Below are 19,959 nucleotides of genomic sequence, written 5' to 3'. Positions count from 1 at the left end.
AATTTGGCTAGGGGAAAAATGGATAATCTAATAACCCCCCAAAAAATTATCTGCTAGAAAAAAATGTTAACCATCCCTATTTAATGCAAAGACAAGAACACATTAAGCAATGTCTCATAACATTGCTTTGGATATTTTATTTGTATTTAGAAAGAACAAACTACTACAGAAAGCCTTAGTGATGACTCGTTACAAAAAATGCACTGTTCTGTTTTTTTTCTTGTGAGCCAGCACTTTCATATTCCAAAGACTATTTAAACATTATAATGAATAAAAAACAAAGTAATATTAATACCTCATCAGAATGCCAAATTAGAACAGCACCTATTTAAAAAGAATGTCTACTTAAATCTTCTTTCTTATTATGCCTATCCATTCTGCTATACCTATTTTCCAAGGCAATTTGCTAGAACCTAGGGCTCTCGCTTTGGGGTACAAAGTATGGGCAAAAATGGGGACTGAATTTTTAAAAGGTAGTGGTTATTTTTAAATAAAATGGAACAGTCCGAATACCCTAACTAGTCAGAAAACTGGGCTTACATTAAAGCTCTACTTTATAAGCTAAATGAGTCATCTTAAATTAGAGTTTTAATTTTCTCCTCATAAAATGACAATACCTATTGTACTATTTCATAGTATTGTTTTGAATACTTTGTAAGATACTATGAAAGCATAATGTAAAAATGCTCTACAGACATTCTTTTATCATTATTAGTATCTTTACCTCAGGAAAAATTACAGTCTGTTCTTAACATTATTCCAATTTAGTAACTCTAGTGTAATCTATTTGCTCTGCACCTTGACTGTGTTGCCCAAGCTGTGTGAATGGGTGCCTAATCACATCTCAGCTCAGAAAAATACAGAGAGTAGATTAGATGAAAAGCTGCTTCATTCAGCAGCAGTATTAAGGTGAAGATATGGAATAAAAAAGGTGACTATAAGGAAAGAACAGCTGTATAGCTCAAGCTGTAAGTTGTATAGCTGAAGTCGACACAAAATGAACTATGACAAATAACCGCAGTATAAAAACCACAGGCAGGGGCGCCTGGGTGGCTCAGTGGTTAAGTGTCTGCATTCCACTCAGGTCATGATCCCAGGGTCCTGGGTTCGAGCCCCGCATTGGGCTCCTTGCTCAGTGGGAGGCCTGCTTCTCCCTCTCCCAACTCCCCCTGCTTGTGTTCCCTCTCTCGCTGTCTCTCTGTCAAATAAATAAATAAATTCTTAAAAAAAAAAAAACCACAGGTAAAATTAGGTCATTCTTTCAAATGAAAATTCCATTTAAAAACCAAAAAAGCATATGAAAAGAACAACATGCATGACATTTTATATCAAATGATGAAACTTGAATTTCATCCAATGTCTTCTATAAACCAACATTATGGGCGCCTGGGTGGCTCAGTCGTTAAGCGTCTGCCTTCGGCTCAGGTCATGATCCCAGGGTCCTGGGATCGAGTCCCACATCCGGCTCCCTGCTCTGCGGGAAGCCTGCTTCTCCCTCTCCCACTCCCCCTGCTTGTGTTCCTGCTCTCGCTATGTCTCTCTCTGTCAAATAAAAAAAAAAAAAATATATATATATATATATATAAACCAACATTATTACAAACCTATTGTCACTTAAATTGATGACTTTTAATTTTTGCATATCACCCATTTCCTCTGGAAGTGTCTCAAGTTTATTGGAATGGAGAAATAGCACAGTTATATTTTTCCAGCTTCCAATCTGAAAGAGAAACATAAAACTGGGTATCAAAATTCTGGCCTACTGCTTAATAGGCAGAAGTAAAATATACTTTCCAAAAGTTATGAAAACATTCTTCTCATTTATAAAAGGAAACATATTTTCTCTTTTCAATTATTAATTTTCATGTATAAAGAGAAGTATTTAGGTATCTCTGTAAATCAGTATAGCTAATTATTATTCAGAGAATAAGTAACAGAGTTACATAATTATTTCTAAAGGAAACAGATAAAACCACACTGGATAGCTATAATAAATAATATGGGGGAAAAAAAAGAAAATTCAAAGCAAATTTAAAATACAATACCTCTGGGGGTAACTGTTGTAAATAATTATGATCTGCAGCAAAGGTTCTTATATTAGTAAGCTGCCCAATAGATGAAGGCAAAGCCTCAACTTCATTGAAGCTACAGTCCAGTTCTTCTATTGATACTAACCTAATCAATTAAAACAGAAAACATACATTTTTAAGAAGTTTCCTATATATAATCAAAAACTTAAGAATATATAAATATATGAACTTGACTTTAACGAATCTAGAAAAACTCTATTTCCACTAAACTTAATAATAAAAATAAGCCTACCTTTATTAAAAAAACCTATCCAACCTGTAACCAATTACTTATTAAAATGCTTATGGAATCTCCTTTAGATGCTATTTATGCAGTTATCTAAAAATATATATGATTGAATGAAAACATAAATATATAAAGCTGATGAAAGTAAAGTCTTCTAGTGATTCAGAAAAATCTTACCCTCCTATAGAGTCTGGCAGGTACATTAATTGATTTTCATCTATTTTAAGAGTTGTTACATTCTTCAATGAACCTATTTGAGAGAAGAAATAATATACAATCTTCCAGCTTGAACTAGAAGCAGGTCAACCAACAGTCAATATGAGCACATACTACATTTGACATGAATCATACAGAACTTTCTTAATCAACCCATCTACAAGAGAAACCAACCTAACCTCATTACTCTGTACTCCCTTACCCTGTATTTCAATTTTTACCAACATATCACCTTTTAACATTAGTGTATATTTACCTACTTTACTCCTGTTAAAAATGCAAGCTTCATAAAAGTAGGGACTTCTGCCTGCTTTGTTCATAGATGTAGCCCTGCTCCTTAAAGCAATGCCATGGCACAAGTGAGCACAAACAAAAAGGAATGGTAGGTGTATAAAATTCATAGGTATATGGCAAACTATTCTGTGTATTCTAAACACTAAAACAATAAAAACAGAGTTTAATTTAAAATTAAAAAGTGTTGAGGGGCGCCTGGGTGGCTTAGTCGTTAAGCGTCTACCTTTGGCTCAGGTCATGATCCCAGGGTCCTGGGATCGAGCCCTACATCGCGCTCCCTGCGCTGCAGGAAGCCTGCTTCTCCCTCTTCCACTCCCCCTGCTTGTGTTCCCTCTCTCACTGTGTCTCTGTCAAATAAATAAATAAAGTCTTCTTAAAAATAAAATTAAATTAAATTACAAGTGTTGAATAAATTATAGAATTTGCAAAATGTAACCTGAGCTAAAACAGCTATGTAACTCAATTAAGTATATAAAAATATTTTTTGGTTTTTATGTTTAAACATCATGAAGATGGCAAGATCTATGTTTTTGGTTCTTGAATCAAAATAATTCAACTTCCTTGAACTATCATCAGACTAAAAGCAACTACAAATATAGACTCTCCTGGGATTTACTAAAGTGGTTTGTTTTCTCATCTGTGAGTCTAAAATGGAGACTGAAAAAAAGTTACTAGATAAGGGCTATGAATAGGAGTTAAAATTTGGATAAATTAACCTCTTTTTAAAGAGTTTAAATTTTATTATAGTGATAAAAATGACATTTCTTTAAAGAAAAATATAGTAATGTCAACCAAGAAGTAAAATGTGTAACTGATCACACGAGGAAAAAATTCAAATAAGATTTGTGACTGGCAGTACAATAAAACTAGCTCAAAACAAATAAAATTTGATATCTGAAAGCTTTGAGTGAAACAATGGCAAAAATGTAATTTCTGAGATTTTACATTAGTAAAAATTACATGAATTAGAAAGCAATACAAACCAATAGTCTCAGGCAGTTGTTGAAGTGAATTGCTTGATAACAGGAGGTCTTGAAGGTTTTCACAAGCTGAAATTCCTTCTTCAATCATTTCAATATTATTTTTGGAAACATCCAAGTATGTGAGCTGTTTCAAACTACCAATAAACTGTAAGTAAAAAGAGGAAATCTCATGACTATATTAAGTGAATTTATGGCTAGTTTAGGTAATACACTCAATACCAAGTTATAATTCACAATTAAATGTTTCTATGAGAGAAAAGATTCAATTTTTTTTAAATGCCATAAGTAATGTATTCAATAATAAAGCTAAGAGCTCCTGCTAAGAACCTAGCAGAGTGACAATGGACATATACTTTTTGTTGGGAACTCAGCTGTCACCATTGACTAGGGCGATAGGACATAAAGGGATTCTTAGGTTCTTTGGGTATGGGAATAAATAAATGTCAGTCGGTAAGACAGAAACTACATGGGAAATATCCCACTTTAACAGTTCTCTGGACAAAATGAGTTAGGATATAAACTCAATTGCAACCACTGTGAAGGACACACTCCAGGTCCAGGAAATTAAAATGAGTCTAGGGGTGCCTGGGTGGCTCAGTCGTTGGGTGTCTGCCTTCGGCTCAGGTCATGATCCCGGGGTCCTGGGATCGAGCCCCACATCGGGCTCCCTGCTCAGTGGGAAGCCTACTTCTCCCTCTTCCACTCCCCCTGCTTGTGTTCCCTCTCTTGCGGTCTCTCTCTCACTCTGTCAAATAAATAGATAAAATCTTAAAAAATAAATTAATTAATAAATAAATACAAAGAGTCTATTTTACAAAGTTTACTATGGTAATTTTCTATTTTAGTCAAGAATATATTGATAGTAAAAAAAATGCTATTTGCTTCTATCTAATATATTAACAATTAAATAACCATCTTTTTTAAAAAAGTAATCTGAAAATGTATAATTCATAAAACTGCAAAGAATAGACTGTAATAAGAGAAGCCATTTAGAGTTTGATATACATACCCCTGGAATAAAAGTCAGTCTATTACCATCCATCCAAAATTCTTTCAATCCACTTAGTTGCTCAAGTACTTCAGGCTGTTTGGATAAGAAAGGGGTATGGGGATTCAATAATTTCCTTGAATGTTTTTATTTGTCAAAAGAAGCTCCAAGGAACTTGTGATGGTAACTTCTGGTTTAAAACATATAATAAATAACTTGGGGGTGGGGGCGCGTGGCATGGAGCAGAGCCAAGATTCTAGACTTTTCACTTTATTATAGTTACTACAGTGGTTCTACTAAAAGAGAACTCAAAGATAAGCATTCCAGAAGAGTAGATTGCATAAATCTCATTTAAGCTTTTGATTACACAACAGGCTCAAGTATTTATAAAACTAATAAAGAAATAAAAATAGGTCCCATTGCTTTCAAGAGTACAAAAAGATACTCTCAATCATTATCTGTAAAAAGATTTCACCTCTTCCCCACAACCCAGCAATTGCACTACTAGGTTATCTACCCCAAAGATACAAATGTAGTGATTCAAAGGGGCATCTGCATCCCAATGTTTATAGCAGCCAACGTCCATAAAAGCCAAACTATGGAAAGAGCCCAGATGCACATCGATAGATGAATGGATAAAGATGTGGTACACACACACACACACACACACACACACGATGGAATACTACTCAGCCATCAAAAAATGAAATCTTGCCATTTGCAACGACATGGATGGAACTAGAGGGTATTATGCTAAGCGAAAAAAAGTCAACCAGAGAAAGACAATTATCATATGATCTCACTCATATGTGGAATTTAAGAAACAAAAGAGAGGATCATAGGGGAAGGGAGGGAAAAATAAAAGACGAAATCAGAGTGAGGCAAACCATAAGAGACTCTTAATCATAGGAAACAAACTAGGGTTGCTGGGCGGTGGGGGGTAGTGGTGAGGGGATGGGGTAACTGGGCGATGGACATTAAGGAGGGCATGTGATGTAATGAGCACTAGGTATTATATGAGACTGATGAATCAGTGAACTCTACCTCTGAAACTAATAATACACTATATGTTATTTAAATTTAAATTGTAAATAAAATAAATAAAATGGGGAAAAAAGAACCAATTAAGAATTAAGAAAACTAATCATTGTTAACTACTTATTATCAATTAACTATTCTATATGATAATATAATGGTGGTACATATCATTACACATTTGTCCAAACCCACAGAATGTACAACACTGGAAGTAAAACCTAATGTGAACTATGGACCTCAGGAAATTATGTTGTGTTAATGTAGGTTCATCAAGTGTAATCAATGTACCACTCTGGTGGGGGGTGTTGATAATGGGGGAAGTTATGTATGTGTGGGAAGGGTGTATATGGAAAATCTCTGTACCTACCCTCAGCTAAAATTTGCTGTGAACCTAAAACTGCTCTAAAAAATAAAATCTATTAAAAAAAAAAAGATTTAGCCTTTTATGAAAAGAACAAAGATACTCCGATGACTAAGAGGGAGAAAAATGAAAACAATTTAACTGTCCAATAATAAGGGAAAGGTAAATAAATCAAGGCATAATCATGATATGCACATTCTATTATTTTAAACTCTTAGCAATTACTTAATGAAATAGTTTTTAGTATGGTTTTGATAATCAAAAAATTAATCAGAGGGTTGCAGTGGACCTTGGTATTGAGACAAAATTTGATCTTGGGCATTTGCCCTTGCAGGCTTTATTGAATGCATCCTTCAAAGGTATTTCTGTCACCACACAAAGCTCTGTGTAGTCACTGACACAGTGATGTCATAGAGTACCATCATATCTAATCAACATCATCACACAAGTAAAACATAAAAGTCATGTCATTCAGATTTACTGCTAACATATAAATATAGGTAAGGTGTATCTTGGATTAAAAGAAATACCTTTTTGTGCTGTTTGTGTTATCATTTTAAGGGTGAGTTTTTAAAAAATGTATAATGCTGCAGACCGAAATGGTACAAAAATTAATGATTCTGAATGTTACTGATTCATCGAGCAATAATTAAGATTTTTCAAACAGTTAATATGGTTGTAGATTAATACTTTTAAATACCTTAAGAGCACAATAGTTTAACAATTTAGGAAGAACAGTGTATGTATTTTTTCACAAGAGGTTAAAAACTTCCACAACACACAACAAAACCCATCATAAACCATCTTCAATTAAAATATAGTAAAGAAGGAGCGCCTGGGTGGCTCAGGCATTAAGCGTCTGCCTTCGGCTCGGGTCATGATCCCAGGGTTCTGTGATAGAGCCCCGCATCGGGCTCCCTGCTCAGCGGGAAGCCTGCTTCTCCTCCTCCCACTCCCCCTGCTTGTGTTCCCTCTCTCACTGTGTCTCTCTCTGTCAAATAAATAAATAAAATCTTTAAATATATATATATATATATAGTAAAGAATATGAAAGTGTATTTTAGAAAAAAAATAAGGTATACAAAACCACCATGCTCTTCCACTGACTTCAACTGTAAAGTTCACTATTTGATGAGCAAATGTATAATATAACACCCACAGGGCAATCATGAAGCTGACAATACTGAGAAATTCTTGTTCCTAAGATTATCATTTGACAGCAGACACATAAAAAGATGCTCAACATCACTCATCATCAGGGCAATGCAAATCAAAACCACAATGAGATATCACTTCACACCTGTCAAAATGGCTAAAATTAACAACACAAGAAACCAGTGTTGGCAAGGGTGTGCAGAAAAAGGAACCCTCCTGCACTGCTGGTGGGAATGCAAATTGGTGCAGTCACTGTGGAAAACAGTATGGAGGTTCCTTAAAAAATTAAAAATATGATGCAGCAATTCCACTCCTGAGTAGTATCCAGAGAATGTGAAAACACTAATTCGAAAAGATACACACCCGTTTGTGGCAGCATTATTTACATGGAAGCAGCCCTGGGTCCACTGATAAATGAATGGATAAAGATGTGGTATGGGGGCCCCTGGGTGGCTCAGTTGGTTAAGCGACTGCCTTTGGCTCAGGTCATGATCCTGGAGTCCGGGGATTGAGTCCCGCATTGGGCTCCCTGCTCAGCGGGGAGTCTGCTTCTCCCTCTGACCCTCCTCCCTCTCATGCTCTCTCTCATTCTCTCTCTCTCAAATAAATAAATAAAATCTTAAAAAAAAAAAAGATGTGGTATGGGCGCCTGGGTGGCTCAGTCAGTTAAGTGTCTGCCTTTGGCTCAGGTCATGATCTCAGAGTTCTGGGATTGAGCCCTGCATCTGGCCCCTGCTCAGCAGGGGAATCTGCTTCTCCAGCTCCCTCTGCCCCTCCCCCTGCTTGTGCTCTCTCTCTCTCTATATATAAATAAATAAAATCTTAAAAAAAAAAAGATGTGAGATGTGTGTGTGTGCAGTACTACTCAGCCATAAAAAAGAATGACTTCTTGCTATTTGCAACATGAATGGCTCTAGAAAGTATAATGCTAATAAGCAAAGTAAGTCTGTCAGAGAAAAAGAAATACCACATGATTTCACCCATATGTGGGATTCAAGAAACAAAGTAAATGAACAAAGAAAAAAAAAAAAAGAGACAAACCAAGAATCAGATTCTCGACTACAGAGAACAAACTGATGGTTACCAGAGGGGAGGTGGGTGGGGGGATGGGTGTAAAAGGTAAAGGAGATTTAGAGTGCTCTTGATGAGCACCGAATAATGTGTAAGTTGTTGAAATCACTATATTGTATACCCGAAACTAATATAAACACTGTATGTTAATTATACTAGAATTAAAAAAAAAAAAAAAAAGACTAGGGGCACCTGGGTGGTGCAGTCGGTTAAAGCATCAGACTCTTGGTTTTGGCTCAGGTAGTGATCTCAGGGTTGTGGGATCTAGCCCTGCCTCCAGCTCTGCATTGAGCGTGGAGTCTGCTTGAGATTCTCTCTTCCTCTCCCTCTGATCCCCCAAGCCCTCCCACCCCACGAGCTAGCTCTCTCTTTCTCTCTCAAATAATCTTTTAAAAAAAGACTATCATTTGAAATCTACCATAATTTTAAAAACCAAACTTATAATGTAAAAAAATTTAATGGTGATGATATTCAGGCCAATGAATTCCTCTTCAGAAAAAATATCTAGCTTATTTTCTGAGTTCTTTTGGAGAACTCACTAAAGACAAAAATCTACTTACATAGTCCTTTCCTTTTTGATTCTTTACCATAGCACATTTTGCATACAAAACAAAAACAATTCAGAGGTCTTATTACCAACTGAAAAATAACAGTTGTTTCACTCAATGTTTTCCTTTTAGCTATTAAGTAAAATTATAGAAAAATATTTTATCATTGAATCAATTCCTGAGCAATACCCTCAGGGAGCTACTTTTGACTCAGAAGTACTTTTTATTATTCCTTCTAGGCTGATGAAACTTTATTTTTCCCTTATAATCTCTCAAACTGTCTACTTACTGTGCCTAAAACTTTTAGTTACCCTTTTCCATGGGTTTCTCATTTATTTTACATTTTATTCTCACTACTGTCAGATATTTCTGTCTGCTTAATTTTCCGTTAGTAACTTTTATATCTTTTTTCTTAAAAAAATACATATATCTTTAACCTATTCTATATTTTAAAATGCTAAGAAATAAATACATTAATTTTCACATGTTCTCAATCAAATTTAAGACCTCTGGATAGAGACTGGTATGAACTTACCACTTCTGTGAATTCATTACTTCCCAAATCCAATCTTTCCAGTTGGGTCAGTCTATTCATGGTTCTATGCACAAGGAATTAATGAAGAATTGAGTATACAAAAATATCAATTAAATGGAAGCTTTCAAAAGTAATAGTGTTAAACATTCTTATGTAATATCTAATGTACAGGCTTCACCATATTGACAAAATATAATTTCTCAGGAAAGTATTCTTTAATTTCTAAATAAAATAAGTTATGAATTATTCTCTAATTTGGCTTCTCATCAGGTCTTCATTTCTATTCATACGTAGTCACAGTAAATTGAAACACATAGACCAGAATACGAGTAACCGGTTTTCACTTTTTTCACAAAATAAATTTTCATATAATATTAATCAACTAATGAATTAGACTGTTTGGCAGCTACATAGTAATTATTACCGTTTTTCAAGACTGGTCATATATTTGTAAAACTTTAAGATAGCTTAATTCTGAAAATTAATACTCAAAATTCTAAGAACAGTAAACACAATATTTCTTAACACATTTCCAAATTAATTTCAAGACAACTCAAAATAAAGTTTTAAATCATTTTTTTTTTTAGATTTTATTTATTTATTTGAGAGAGAGAGAGCTCATGAGAGGGGGGAGGGTCAGAGGGAGAAGCAGACTCCCTGCTGAGCAGGAAGCCCGATGTGGGACTCGATCCCGGGACTCCAGGATCATGACCTGAGCCGAAGGCAGTCACTTAACCAACTGAGCCACCCAGGCGCCCGATAAAATCATTTTTAACTTCCAACTTACTACCAATATTTCTCTGCAACTACAGAGACTTGAAAATTGTACAAAAACTCACTTAATAATGAAATAAACTAAACTGTGCTTTTATCTCTCCTTCAATATGGCATTTTAAAAACCTAAACTAATTAATTCAAACACATATTTACACTCTTACATTGCTATTTTTAGAGAAACCCCTAGTATTTGACAGACTGAGGTACTACCAGCTACCCAGATATAGAACTTTGTGCTATAATTTTTAAGGATATGTTAAAATGAAAGCAAAATACAGTTATCATCATATTATCAGTACATATTAATATGCTAATGACTTAAAAATTAACATCATTAAAAACCAACAGCCTCCTTAAATTACGACACAAGAACACAGACTATTTCTATCTTCTCTGGAAATCTAACAAATTAGAAAAAGTAAAGTAAAACTCACTTAAAACATTTCTCTGGCTTTTCAGGGAAAAAAACTAACAAACACAGGAACACACATAATTGGGGGCACCTGGGTGGCTCAGTTAGTTAAGCAACTGCTTTGGGCTCAGGTCATGATCCCAGGGTCCAGCGGTGGATTGATCAGCCCTGAGCCCCATGGGCCCCACGCTGAGCTCCCAGCTCAGCAAGGAGTCTGCTTCACCCTCCTGCTATGCCCCTACCCCGTGCTTGTGTGCAAGCTCTCTCTCTCTCAAATACATAAAAATCTTTTAAAAATAAATAAACAAATAAAAGAACACACATAATTGTAATGCCACTATGTTACTGAACTAACGTTAGAGGAAACTAATTTTTCCCGACCCTTCCATTTTAAGTATGCCATTCTATCAACATTCCTTTAACTTATTTCATAACACCAATTTTTTTCAAAGCTGCTTTATTTAACTTAGACTTATTAAGGGCCTTGTCTCAGGTACTATGAAGTACTATAATTCTGTTTCCCTTACTCGTATCTGTCTTTGTCCAGAAAATCTCTAGGTCAGTTGTAGTTTGCTTAATAACAAAGCAAAAGGTGTTTCCAGGGTATTTCTGAAGAAAGATGAGGTGCTATGATATTAAACTATGTCCATAATACTATCTCAGGTAAACATTTGAGAAAAGTAGAGAGGTGTGTGAGAAGGGAGGCAAACACTAAAAGAGAACATAATCTTATTTTTCTTAATTCAGTATCATAAAAAATCCACACGGAGCAGTTAAACACTGTAACAAGTTAAGTTTTAAAACTAATGCAGGAAAAAGTGAATGACATGTGTATGTAACAAAAAGAGAAATGTAGTGTAAAATCTTCAAAATGTCTCCATCTCAACTTGCACTAGTTTACACTGGCAACTTTAGTCCTACTAAGATACCTCAAAAGTCTAAGATAAAATTTCATGTTTTCATTTTCAAGTCTTTTCATTTAAGATCCAGCTTCCTACTTCAAGGAGAATCTACAAACAATATATCCCTCAAATTTCTTCCTGTTTACCTCTAAAATCTCTTTGTATTTAACTCCTTTTTATCATCTCTTCTTATGTCACAGAGGAAAAAAAACACATCTTTTGTATGCTTGGCGCTGTACCCTCTAGTACTTAGATGGTATTAAATTTCACTTAGCTACATATCTAAAACAACTTTCCCAGTGCTCACATCTTTGATTATAAAAAGGTTTACTCACATAACCTAAATACACATGACTTTCGTAACATTTAAAACTACTGCCTCTTTAGAGTTTGTGAGGTCTCAAAAGTTTTAATTACAAGTCTTAAAAAGAGAGCAGTAAAGAATTATATTTGAAAATACATCAGACAGAGCCCAATTTAAAGTTAAATAAGGAGATAAAATAATGAGTTAAAATTATGCTATCAGATACACTGTATTAATTATAGCCTTAGCTATTTCAGTAAGCAATTTACATCTTATTCAAATCTCTTAGAAAGCAGTCAGTTTGAACTAAGGAGTCATCAATGCCAGTACCACATCTATAAAATATTTAAACCTTTTTGAATTTAATATGGATCATAATTCCCATTTTAATTTACACTCACAGCCATCCCTATAAACACCAATCATTTCTGCACTGAACAATTATCCGCTAATAGATAATGTCTTCTGGGAATCAAAATTAGATACACTCTTTGTCTTCAAAGACTTACATTCATGGGGAAGGTTACAGGTACATGTAAAAACGGGAGTAAAATGTATAAAAAAAAATAAGGCTAACATGGTAAATTTCATAACAGATACAAATAAGATACCACAGAAGTTGAGTAAGCAAAACTAACTCCTGGGAAACTGGAGATATCTCCCTTAAAAGGTAATAATTAACTCTTGACAAATCAATCACAACAGAAATCAGCAAAGTTTTCTGTAAAGGATCAGAGAATAAATAATTTAGGCTTTGCATACAGTCTTTGTCACAACTACTTGACTCTAGCACTACAGAGCAAAAGGAGCCACAGAAAATATGTAAATGAATGTGTTTCCAATGAAACTTTATTTACACAAAAACAGTGGGCCAGATTTAACAAGATGGTAGTCTGCCAATGCCTACACTGTAAAAATGTAGCAATGAATTCAGGAAGTTTTAATGTATTTTTTCAATAAATGGACACAGACTACAGTGCATTTTGAGTGTGTAGATCTGTTTTAGTTTTATCTTATTTGCTCTTGGATTGCCATCTCTTCTTGATGTTAGCTTACCAGCAGGGGGCCCTCTACCCCACTTCTAATTTACAACAGACTGTAAAACCGGACAAATTCTTATAATTACAGTTATCAGACTTCACATAAAGACGCTACAGATCTAATTAATGAATACTATATAAGAGCTCTAGCATATGAACTGGGACCTTTATATGGGACTAGTGGGCTTTACAGACATATTTTGATATTTGTCACGCAAGACCAGGTTTCAGAAAGCTATGAAACCACTATAAAATAACCAACAACAGATGTGAAAGTTTTATATTCAATACCACTAATTAAAATATGACCACAAATGTCAGTCTTCAAAAAATAAGTTTCACTCATATTTTAGATATTACAAAGTTAACATTTCTCTAAGGACTTAAGAATTAAAATTTCTTGGGGTGCCTGGCTGGCTCAGTCAGTAGCATCTGTGACTCTTGACCTCGGGAATTTTAAGTTCGAGCCCCACAATGGGTGTACAGATCACTTAAAAATAAAATCTTCAAAAGAATTAAAAATTCTTATTTTAGCAAGAATAGCACCTTTACTTACTTTGGCAACATTTTCAACTGGTTTTCTCTAAGTTCTAATATCTGGAGTTTAGTTAATCTGCAAAACAAAGTAACAAATCAAGCATCTATGACAAAGACAATGAATTTAATTATCAAAGTGATGTCATGCTCTAAAGTTTTAAAGCAGCCAATATTTATTCTGTAATTACAAAGTAAGAAAAGACTCCTCCTGCTCCTCAGAATTAGTGGGGGGGGGGGAGTTAAAACACTTCTAAACACATTTAAAGCACAAATTTATTGCCCCAAATATCAATCCCACAGCATTTCATGCAAACATGCCTCCCCAAATTATTAGCCATTAGTAGATTACAGAACAATAATTCAACTTCAGAGTCCAGCTCCGAGAGAAAGAAGAACAAGAGATGGGGCGCCTGGGTGGCTCAGATGGTTAAGCGTCTGCCTTCAGCTCAGGTCATGATCCCGGGGTCCTGGGATCAAACCCCGCATCGGGCTCTCTGCTCAGCGGGGGACCTGCTTCTCCCCCTTCCTCTGCTTCTCCCCCTGCTCATATTCTCTCTCTCTCTCTGTATCTCTGTGTCTCGAATGAATAACTAAAAAAACCTTTAAAAAAAAAAAAAAAGAAAAGAAAAAAGAACAAGAGAACCTAAGGGGACACAATAAAGGAGAAATCCTCTGGCCCTTCAGTGATGCACATCCCAATAAAATTAAGGGAAAATGAGAAGATTAGGTGGTCTAGAGTTGCTAACTAATGCCACAATGTCAATCATATTCCAATATATAAATGTATCAAGTCAACATGTTGTATACTTTAAACTTACACAATGTTTATATGCCAAATATATTTCCATAAAAAAAGTGGTCCAAATACCAGATACAGAAATCTGACAAGTACACTAACTTTTTTTTTTTATTTGACAGAGACACAGCGAGAGAGGGAACACAAGCAGGGGGAGTGGGAAAGGGAGAAGCAGGCTTGCTGCTGAGCAGAGAGCCCGACGCGGGGCTCGACCCCAGGACCCTGGGATCATGAGCCGAAGGCAGATGCTTAACGACTGAGCCACCCAGGCGCCCCTACACTACCTTTTTATATATATAATGTATATGCATTATTACACATATACACAAACACATATATATGTATGTATATAAATATATGAAACATGATAAGGCGGCTCCCACTGGACAGTCACTGGGCTACAACAATGCCCAGAATTCTTTTTTTCTTAATTGAAATGTAACTGACCTATAACATTATTAGTTTCAGATACCCAACATAATGTATATATGTATATATTGTGAAATGGTCACCATAATAAGTGTAGTTAACATCCATCACCATAGTTACCACAATTCTTTTTCTTATGATGAGAACTTTTAGAGTCTACTTTCTTAGCAACTCCCAAATATACAACACAGTATTGCTAACTATAGCCAGCATACTATACATCACATCCTCACAATTTATTTATTTTGTAACTGGAAATCTGTACTTTTTGACCACCTTTACCCATATTGCCCACCCTCACCCCTGGCAACCACCAATCTGTTCTCTGTATTTATGAAGCTCGGGTTTTGTTTTATTTTGAGATTCCACATATAAGTGAGCTCATACAGTATTTATCTTTATTTATAGACAAAAAGATGACCAAAATTAACATGTCATTGAAAAGCACTTTCTCTACTAATTAGTTTTAAAACAATAGTTTGATACCTATTAGTCATCATTCACTGATTCATCTTTTCATTAAAAAAAAAAATTACTCAGAGACTATAGTGACAAGAATTACTCTATGTTCAGATATTGGTGGGAGTGTGCCAATGGGGTGGTCCCCAGAAACACACTTTCTTTTCTCCAGAATTTTGATTCTAGTGGAGAAGACCGATAAATCAATAATTAGATCATTTTCAAATGTAATAAATGCTAAGAATAAAGCATTCTGTGTCTCTAATATATAGAAATTACCCACATTTAAACTATTTTTGCATACTTCAAAAACCAATTCAAGTTGTAAATTATCTTTTTCTTCTAAATACTCACTGCTTATTATTTACTTGGGAAAATAAATTCAAAAACAAAATAACAAGTTCTGAAAAAGCTATAAAAACCACAAGGCTTGGAAATAATTACAAAAGAAGAGCAAAAGGAGAGCCTATGAAAGTGTAATTAATAGTATTACTAAAGCAACTTGTAGTTTTGTAAACTTTGTAAGAGCCAACAAGAAAAGATTTTAAAAGAAACTGTAATTTACCTGCCAAAATTAGCTGGCAAGAACTCAAGGAAAGCATCATTTAGATATAACTGGGTTAGGTTTAACAGTTGAGAAAATCCATCAGGAAGCCTATATAAAATATATCAGAATTTAAGTTAAATTAATACACAGAATTTCAGTCTCACAGAATCTCTCTAAGAATCTGTCTAACCAACACATGTTCTTAACTGGTAACAGTCACCTTTTTACTTTAATGAGGGACCCTCAAACTGAGATTTCCTTTTTGTAATAATTTACCTGTTTCAATGTTTATAACTTCTTCTCTTTGTAAATAGGAAATGAGAGTATTTGTCTCAAGAAGATAAAATGTGCACAAAAAGGTCAAATATGAATGAACCACAACACACAGAAATGTATTTAGGACATACTATGACATCAGCAGGCACTCTTTTGAAATTTGCTTTATCTAACATCAATCCAAAGGACTAGATAAGGAATTCCAAACCTTGACAGTACTGACTTTTGGGGCTGGATAATTCTTTGTAGTGAGGAGGCTGTCTTCTGCACTGTAGTGTTTAGCAGCAACTCTGGCCTTTATCCACTAGAAGCCAGTAGCACCACCCATCGCTACAGGTTTTAAAAACTAAAACTGTCTTCAGAATTTGCCAAATGACCCATGGGGGCAAAATCATTCCCATTTGAGAACCACTAGTTTAGAATTATTTTCAATTTCAACATCTGGCCCTTAAATAACCAAATAAAGACTGCATAATTTTATAATAAGCAAATGAGAAGAAATAATACAAAAAGCTAAAGGACATTTTAAGGCCATCTGAGAACCTGTATGTGTTAGGCTTTACCTTTATTTCCTCTGGTTTACAAAGGAAATTCTAGATCTAGAACTAGATGCTAGAGCAATATTTTTAGCAAAGATAAAACATCATCAGTACATGTTTTTCCTGGATTTTAAAAAGTACGAAGTTCTGCTGCAGTGAGACCTCTCAGTCTTTGACTCATCTTGTTTCTCCCACATTCCATTCCTTCATCTACCACAGCAAATAAAGCAACAATGTTTGAAAATACTCATTAAATACAGTACTGTAATACGTGAAAGCTGGTTTCAGTTTTCGACATAGCTATACTAAACCGTGCTCTACTCATTTTTCGCTTCACCAATCCATTTTTGCAAAACTTAACAGTTTTGGTGTCAGGAAAGCTTTCTATTTATAGCCATTACCAACATAAAAGAACATTTGTGACCTCTGGTATATGGTGCAACCAATCATATGGTTTTTCCTTTTTGCTGTTCTTACCTTGCTGGTCTTTCAGTTTCTTTTAGTATTTTTGAAAGTTTTAGTGTGCTACACAGCTGATTTGCGAGTGAAGATATTCTTACATTGTGAAAGTATCACTGAGGGAGGAAACCTGGATTCTAGCCTCATTTCTGACACAAACTATCTGTGAGACCTGGAGCAAAACACTCGCATTATCTCTTTCGATGTCTAATTTACCTTTGTAAAATATGGGGTTAGAAAAATGATTTAAAGGTTTCATTTTAATCTAAAACTCAAATTTTGTATAGATTTAAAGCTGATACCAATTACTCATTACACAGCTGTTTTATTCACAAAATTAACTTGTAATTCAAGTAGGAACTTACTTGGAAATAGGGTTTACACTGGCCTCCACGACTGTCAAAACTTTACAATTTTTTATATTTTCTGGAAACTCCTGTATTCCTAGAAAGTGAACAGATAATTAATAATCAAATTAAAAGGATCTATTAAAAAGGATAAAATAATAACAAAATTAATTACTGCAGATTCAAAATTTACCAACTAGGATCTAGACAAACTGACAACATCAACCAAACAGAACTCTACAACAATTTCTCTCTTTTCTCTTTCATCTTTTGTTCATGTGCCTCCTTATAACTGCCAATTATATTAGTTTTACCTCCCTTTCCTTCTCTTAGCTCTTCTGAAAATTAGTGCCTTCTCTATCTGATGATGTTAAGGATATAAAATACAGAAATTTTGCAGTCTTCCTGGTTTTCTGACATAAAAAGACACATTACTTTTTTTAATGCTGGGCTGCAGATTAAGGTGGTCCCTAGCATACATGTAAAATGACAAAGCTGAGAACAAAGCTGAAGATAGAAGTAGTAGAAAATCTACATTTGATATGCTAGCAGATACGCCTGATGGCAGCTGCTGACCAATACTTCAGTAAAATACCACATAAATGCTGGAACAGGCCAAATTACAGTAAACTTTCTAAGCACTTACTCTTATTTCCTCAAACTATCTCAGCAAAAATATAGTAACAATAATTTGTCAACAATAACCCACAAACTTCAAGTAGCAATGTTATAACCCAGACTAAAAGAAGGCTAATAAAAGCTTTTTAAAATATTTAAAAAATTCTGTTTGTAAGACTCCTTCTTGTACTAACACGATACAAATATTCAACATAGTTGACATTAGAGGATCATTTAAACCTCTTTCAACTTCATTACTGTATCATTCTAGGTAAGCAAGTTTACCACAGTGCCAAACACAGAATTTCAGGTGACCAAAAATTAATAATGCAAAATCACCAACTGGCAAATACTACAGTAATAACTGTTCAGTTAAAACTCATCAGCAAATGCTAATATCAGTGGGTAAAATAATGATGAAAAACAGGATACCAATATACTCTCAATGTTTCTCCCAAAAAGACACTAATTACAAAAGGAAAAAAGCCATTAAAGAAATATCAAAGGCACCATCTTAAATTGCTTCAAAGTTAGCATCACCTGTTAGCAACACCACGTGGCACCAAATCTAAGATGCACTAGGAAGGGATGCAATACCATTATCGTCATATTCTTGCCAAAAACGTGTAACATGAAGTTAATCATAAGCAAACATCAAACAAATCCACATTTAGGGAAATTCTACTATATAACTGGCCAGTAAACTTTAAAACTATCAAGGTCAAAAAAGATAAAGGAAGATTGAGGAACTACCCAGGTAAGAGGAGACCCAAGAGTACGATTGGGGGACTGTATCAATGTCAGTATCTCTCTTGTTCTAGAATTTTACCAAATATTACCACTGGGGAAACTAGGTAACAAGTACACAGGACTACTCTGCAATTTTTGTTAAAACTGTATGTGAGTTCACGATAATTTCAATTAAAGAAATCTGGGCTCAATAATTCCTTAAGGGAAAGTTTTATTACCATTGTTATTACAAATTCAATTTCTCTAACAGTCAAGATAACTCATTTTCTCAATTTCAGTTTTAGGAACTTTTACTTTTGCTGGAATTTACAGAGGTCATGCAAATCTTCAAATTAGCAAATACATACAATGACGGATATTGAATGATATTAAGGAATTACCGTTAGCTGTTTTTTTTTTCAAGTATGACAGTAGAGTGGTTTTACCTCTATGTATGAAAAAGATTGTGACTTGCTTTAAAATAATCAGAGGTGAAGGGGCACCTGGTTGGTTCAGTCAGTTAAGCGTCCAGCTCTTGGTTTCAGCTCAGGTCATGACCTCAGGGTTGTGAGATCGAGCGCCACGTGGGGGTCCACCCTCAGCACTGTCTACTTGAGACTCCCTCTCTCCCTTTCCCTCTGCCCTCCCCCACCCCATTTGCTCTCGCTCTCTAAAATAAATAAATAAAATCTTAACAGAAACTATCAGGAATGGCAAACTAGGAGGTATAGACGAAGGTATACTAGGAGGTATTCAATATACTGATACATGCTGAAGTTGGCTGACAGGTACACCAGATTTATTATATTCTACTTTTGTAAATGCTTGAAATATTCCACTATAAAACATTACCACTGTTCAGTTACTAGAAACAGACTCAGAGACAAAAGAACTTTAAAACAGTTACTGTACTTAAAGGGGAAAAAATGAACAAAATGGTGAAGAGGAAAAAGTTAAATTTAAGAAATAAATGGAAACTTCACAAATAAAAAATATAGTATCTGAATGAAAAATACAGGACAGGATTAAAAGAAGGTTGGGGTTCCTGAGTGGCTGGCTCAGTGGGTTAAGTGTCCAACTTCGGCTCAGATCATGATCTCAGGATCCTGAGATTGAGCCCCACATCGGGCTTCGTGCTCAGTGGGAAGTCTGCTTGCCCTCTTTATCTGCCCCTCCCCCTGCGCATGCTCTCTCTCTCAAATAAAATCTTAAAAAAAAGGGGCGCCTGGGTGGCTCAGTCGTTAAGCGTCTGCCTTTGGCTCAGGTCCCGCATCGGGCTCCCT

General features: G+C 35.0%; 1 protein-coding gene across 9 annotated transcripts in view; it reads right to left on the bottom strand.

The window, feature by feature from the left end:
* Window positions 1-19,959, bottom strand: part of ERBIN (erbb2 interacting protein) — a 125,683-nt gene that overhangs the window by 44,643 nt on the left and 61,081 nt on the right. For all 9 annotated transcript variants that reach the window (XM_035014551.1, XM_035014547.1, XM_035014543.1 and 6 more), the window contains exons 5-13: window positions 17,348-17,426; window positions 15,727-15,816; window positions 13,497-13,553; window positions 9,506-9,569; window positions 4,819-4,893; window positions 3,810-3,954; window positions 2,494-2,566; window positions 2,046-2,175; window positions 1,605-1,720 (exon numbers count right to left, since the gene is read on the bottom strand). In XM_035014551.1, the coding sequence (XP_034870442.1) occupies window positions 1,605-1,720; window positions 2,046-2,175; window positions 2,494-2,566; window positions 3,810-3,954; window positions 4,819-4,893; window positions 9,506-9,569; window positions 13,497-13,553; window positions 15,727-15,816; window positions 17,348-17,426 (829 nt within the window). The remainder of the gene's footprint in view (window positions 1-1,604; window positions 1,721-2,045; window positions 2,176-2,493; window positions 2,567-3,809; window positions 3,955-4,818; window positions 4,894-9,505; window positions 9,570-13,496; window positions 13,554-15,726; window positions 15,817-17,347; window positions 17,427-19,959) is intronic.

This window comes from Mirounga leonina, unplaced genomic scaffold (genome assembly GCF_011800145.1).
Source record: "Mirounga leonina isolate KUSES-001 unplaced genomic scaffold, KU_Mleo_1.0 Mir_168, whole genome shotgun sequence".
Taxonomy (NCBI): domain Eukaryota; kingdom Metazoa; phylum Chordata; class Mammalia; order Carnivora; family Phocidae; genus Mirounga; species Mirounga leonina.
Note: the sequence above shows the minus strand (reverse complement) of the source record. Positions and strands in the feature narration are given on the sequence as shown.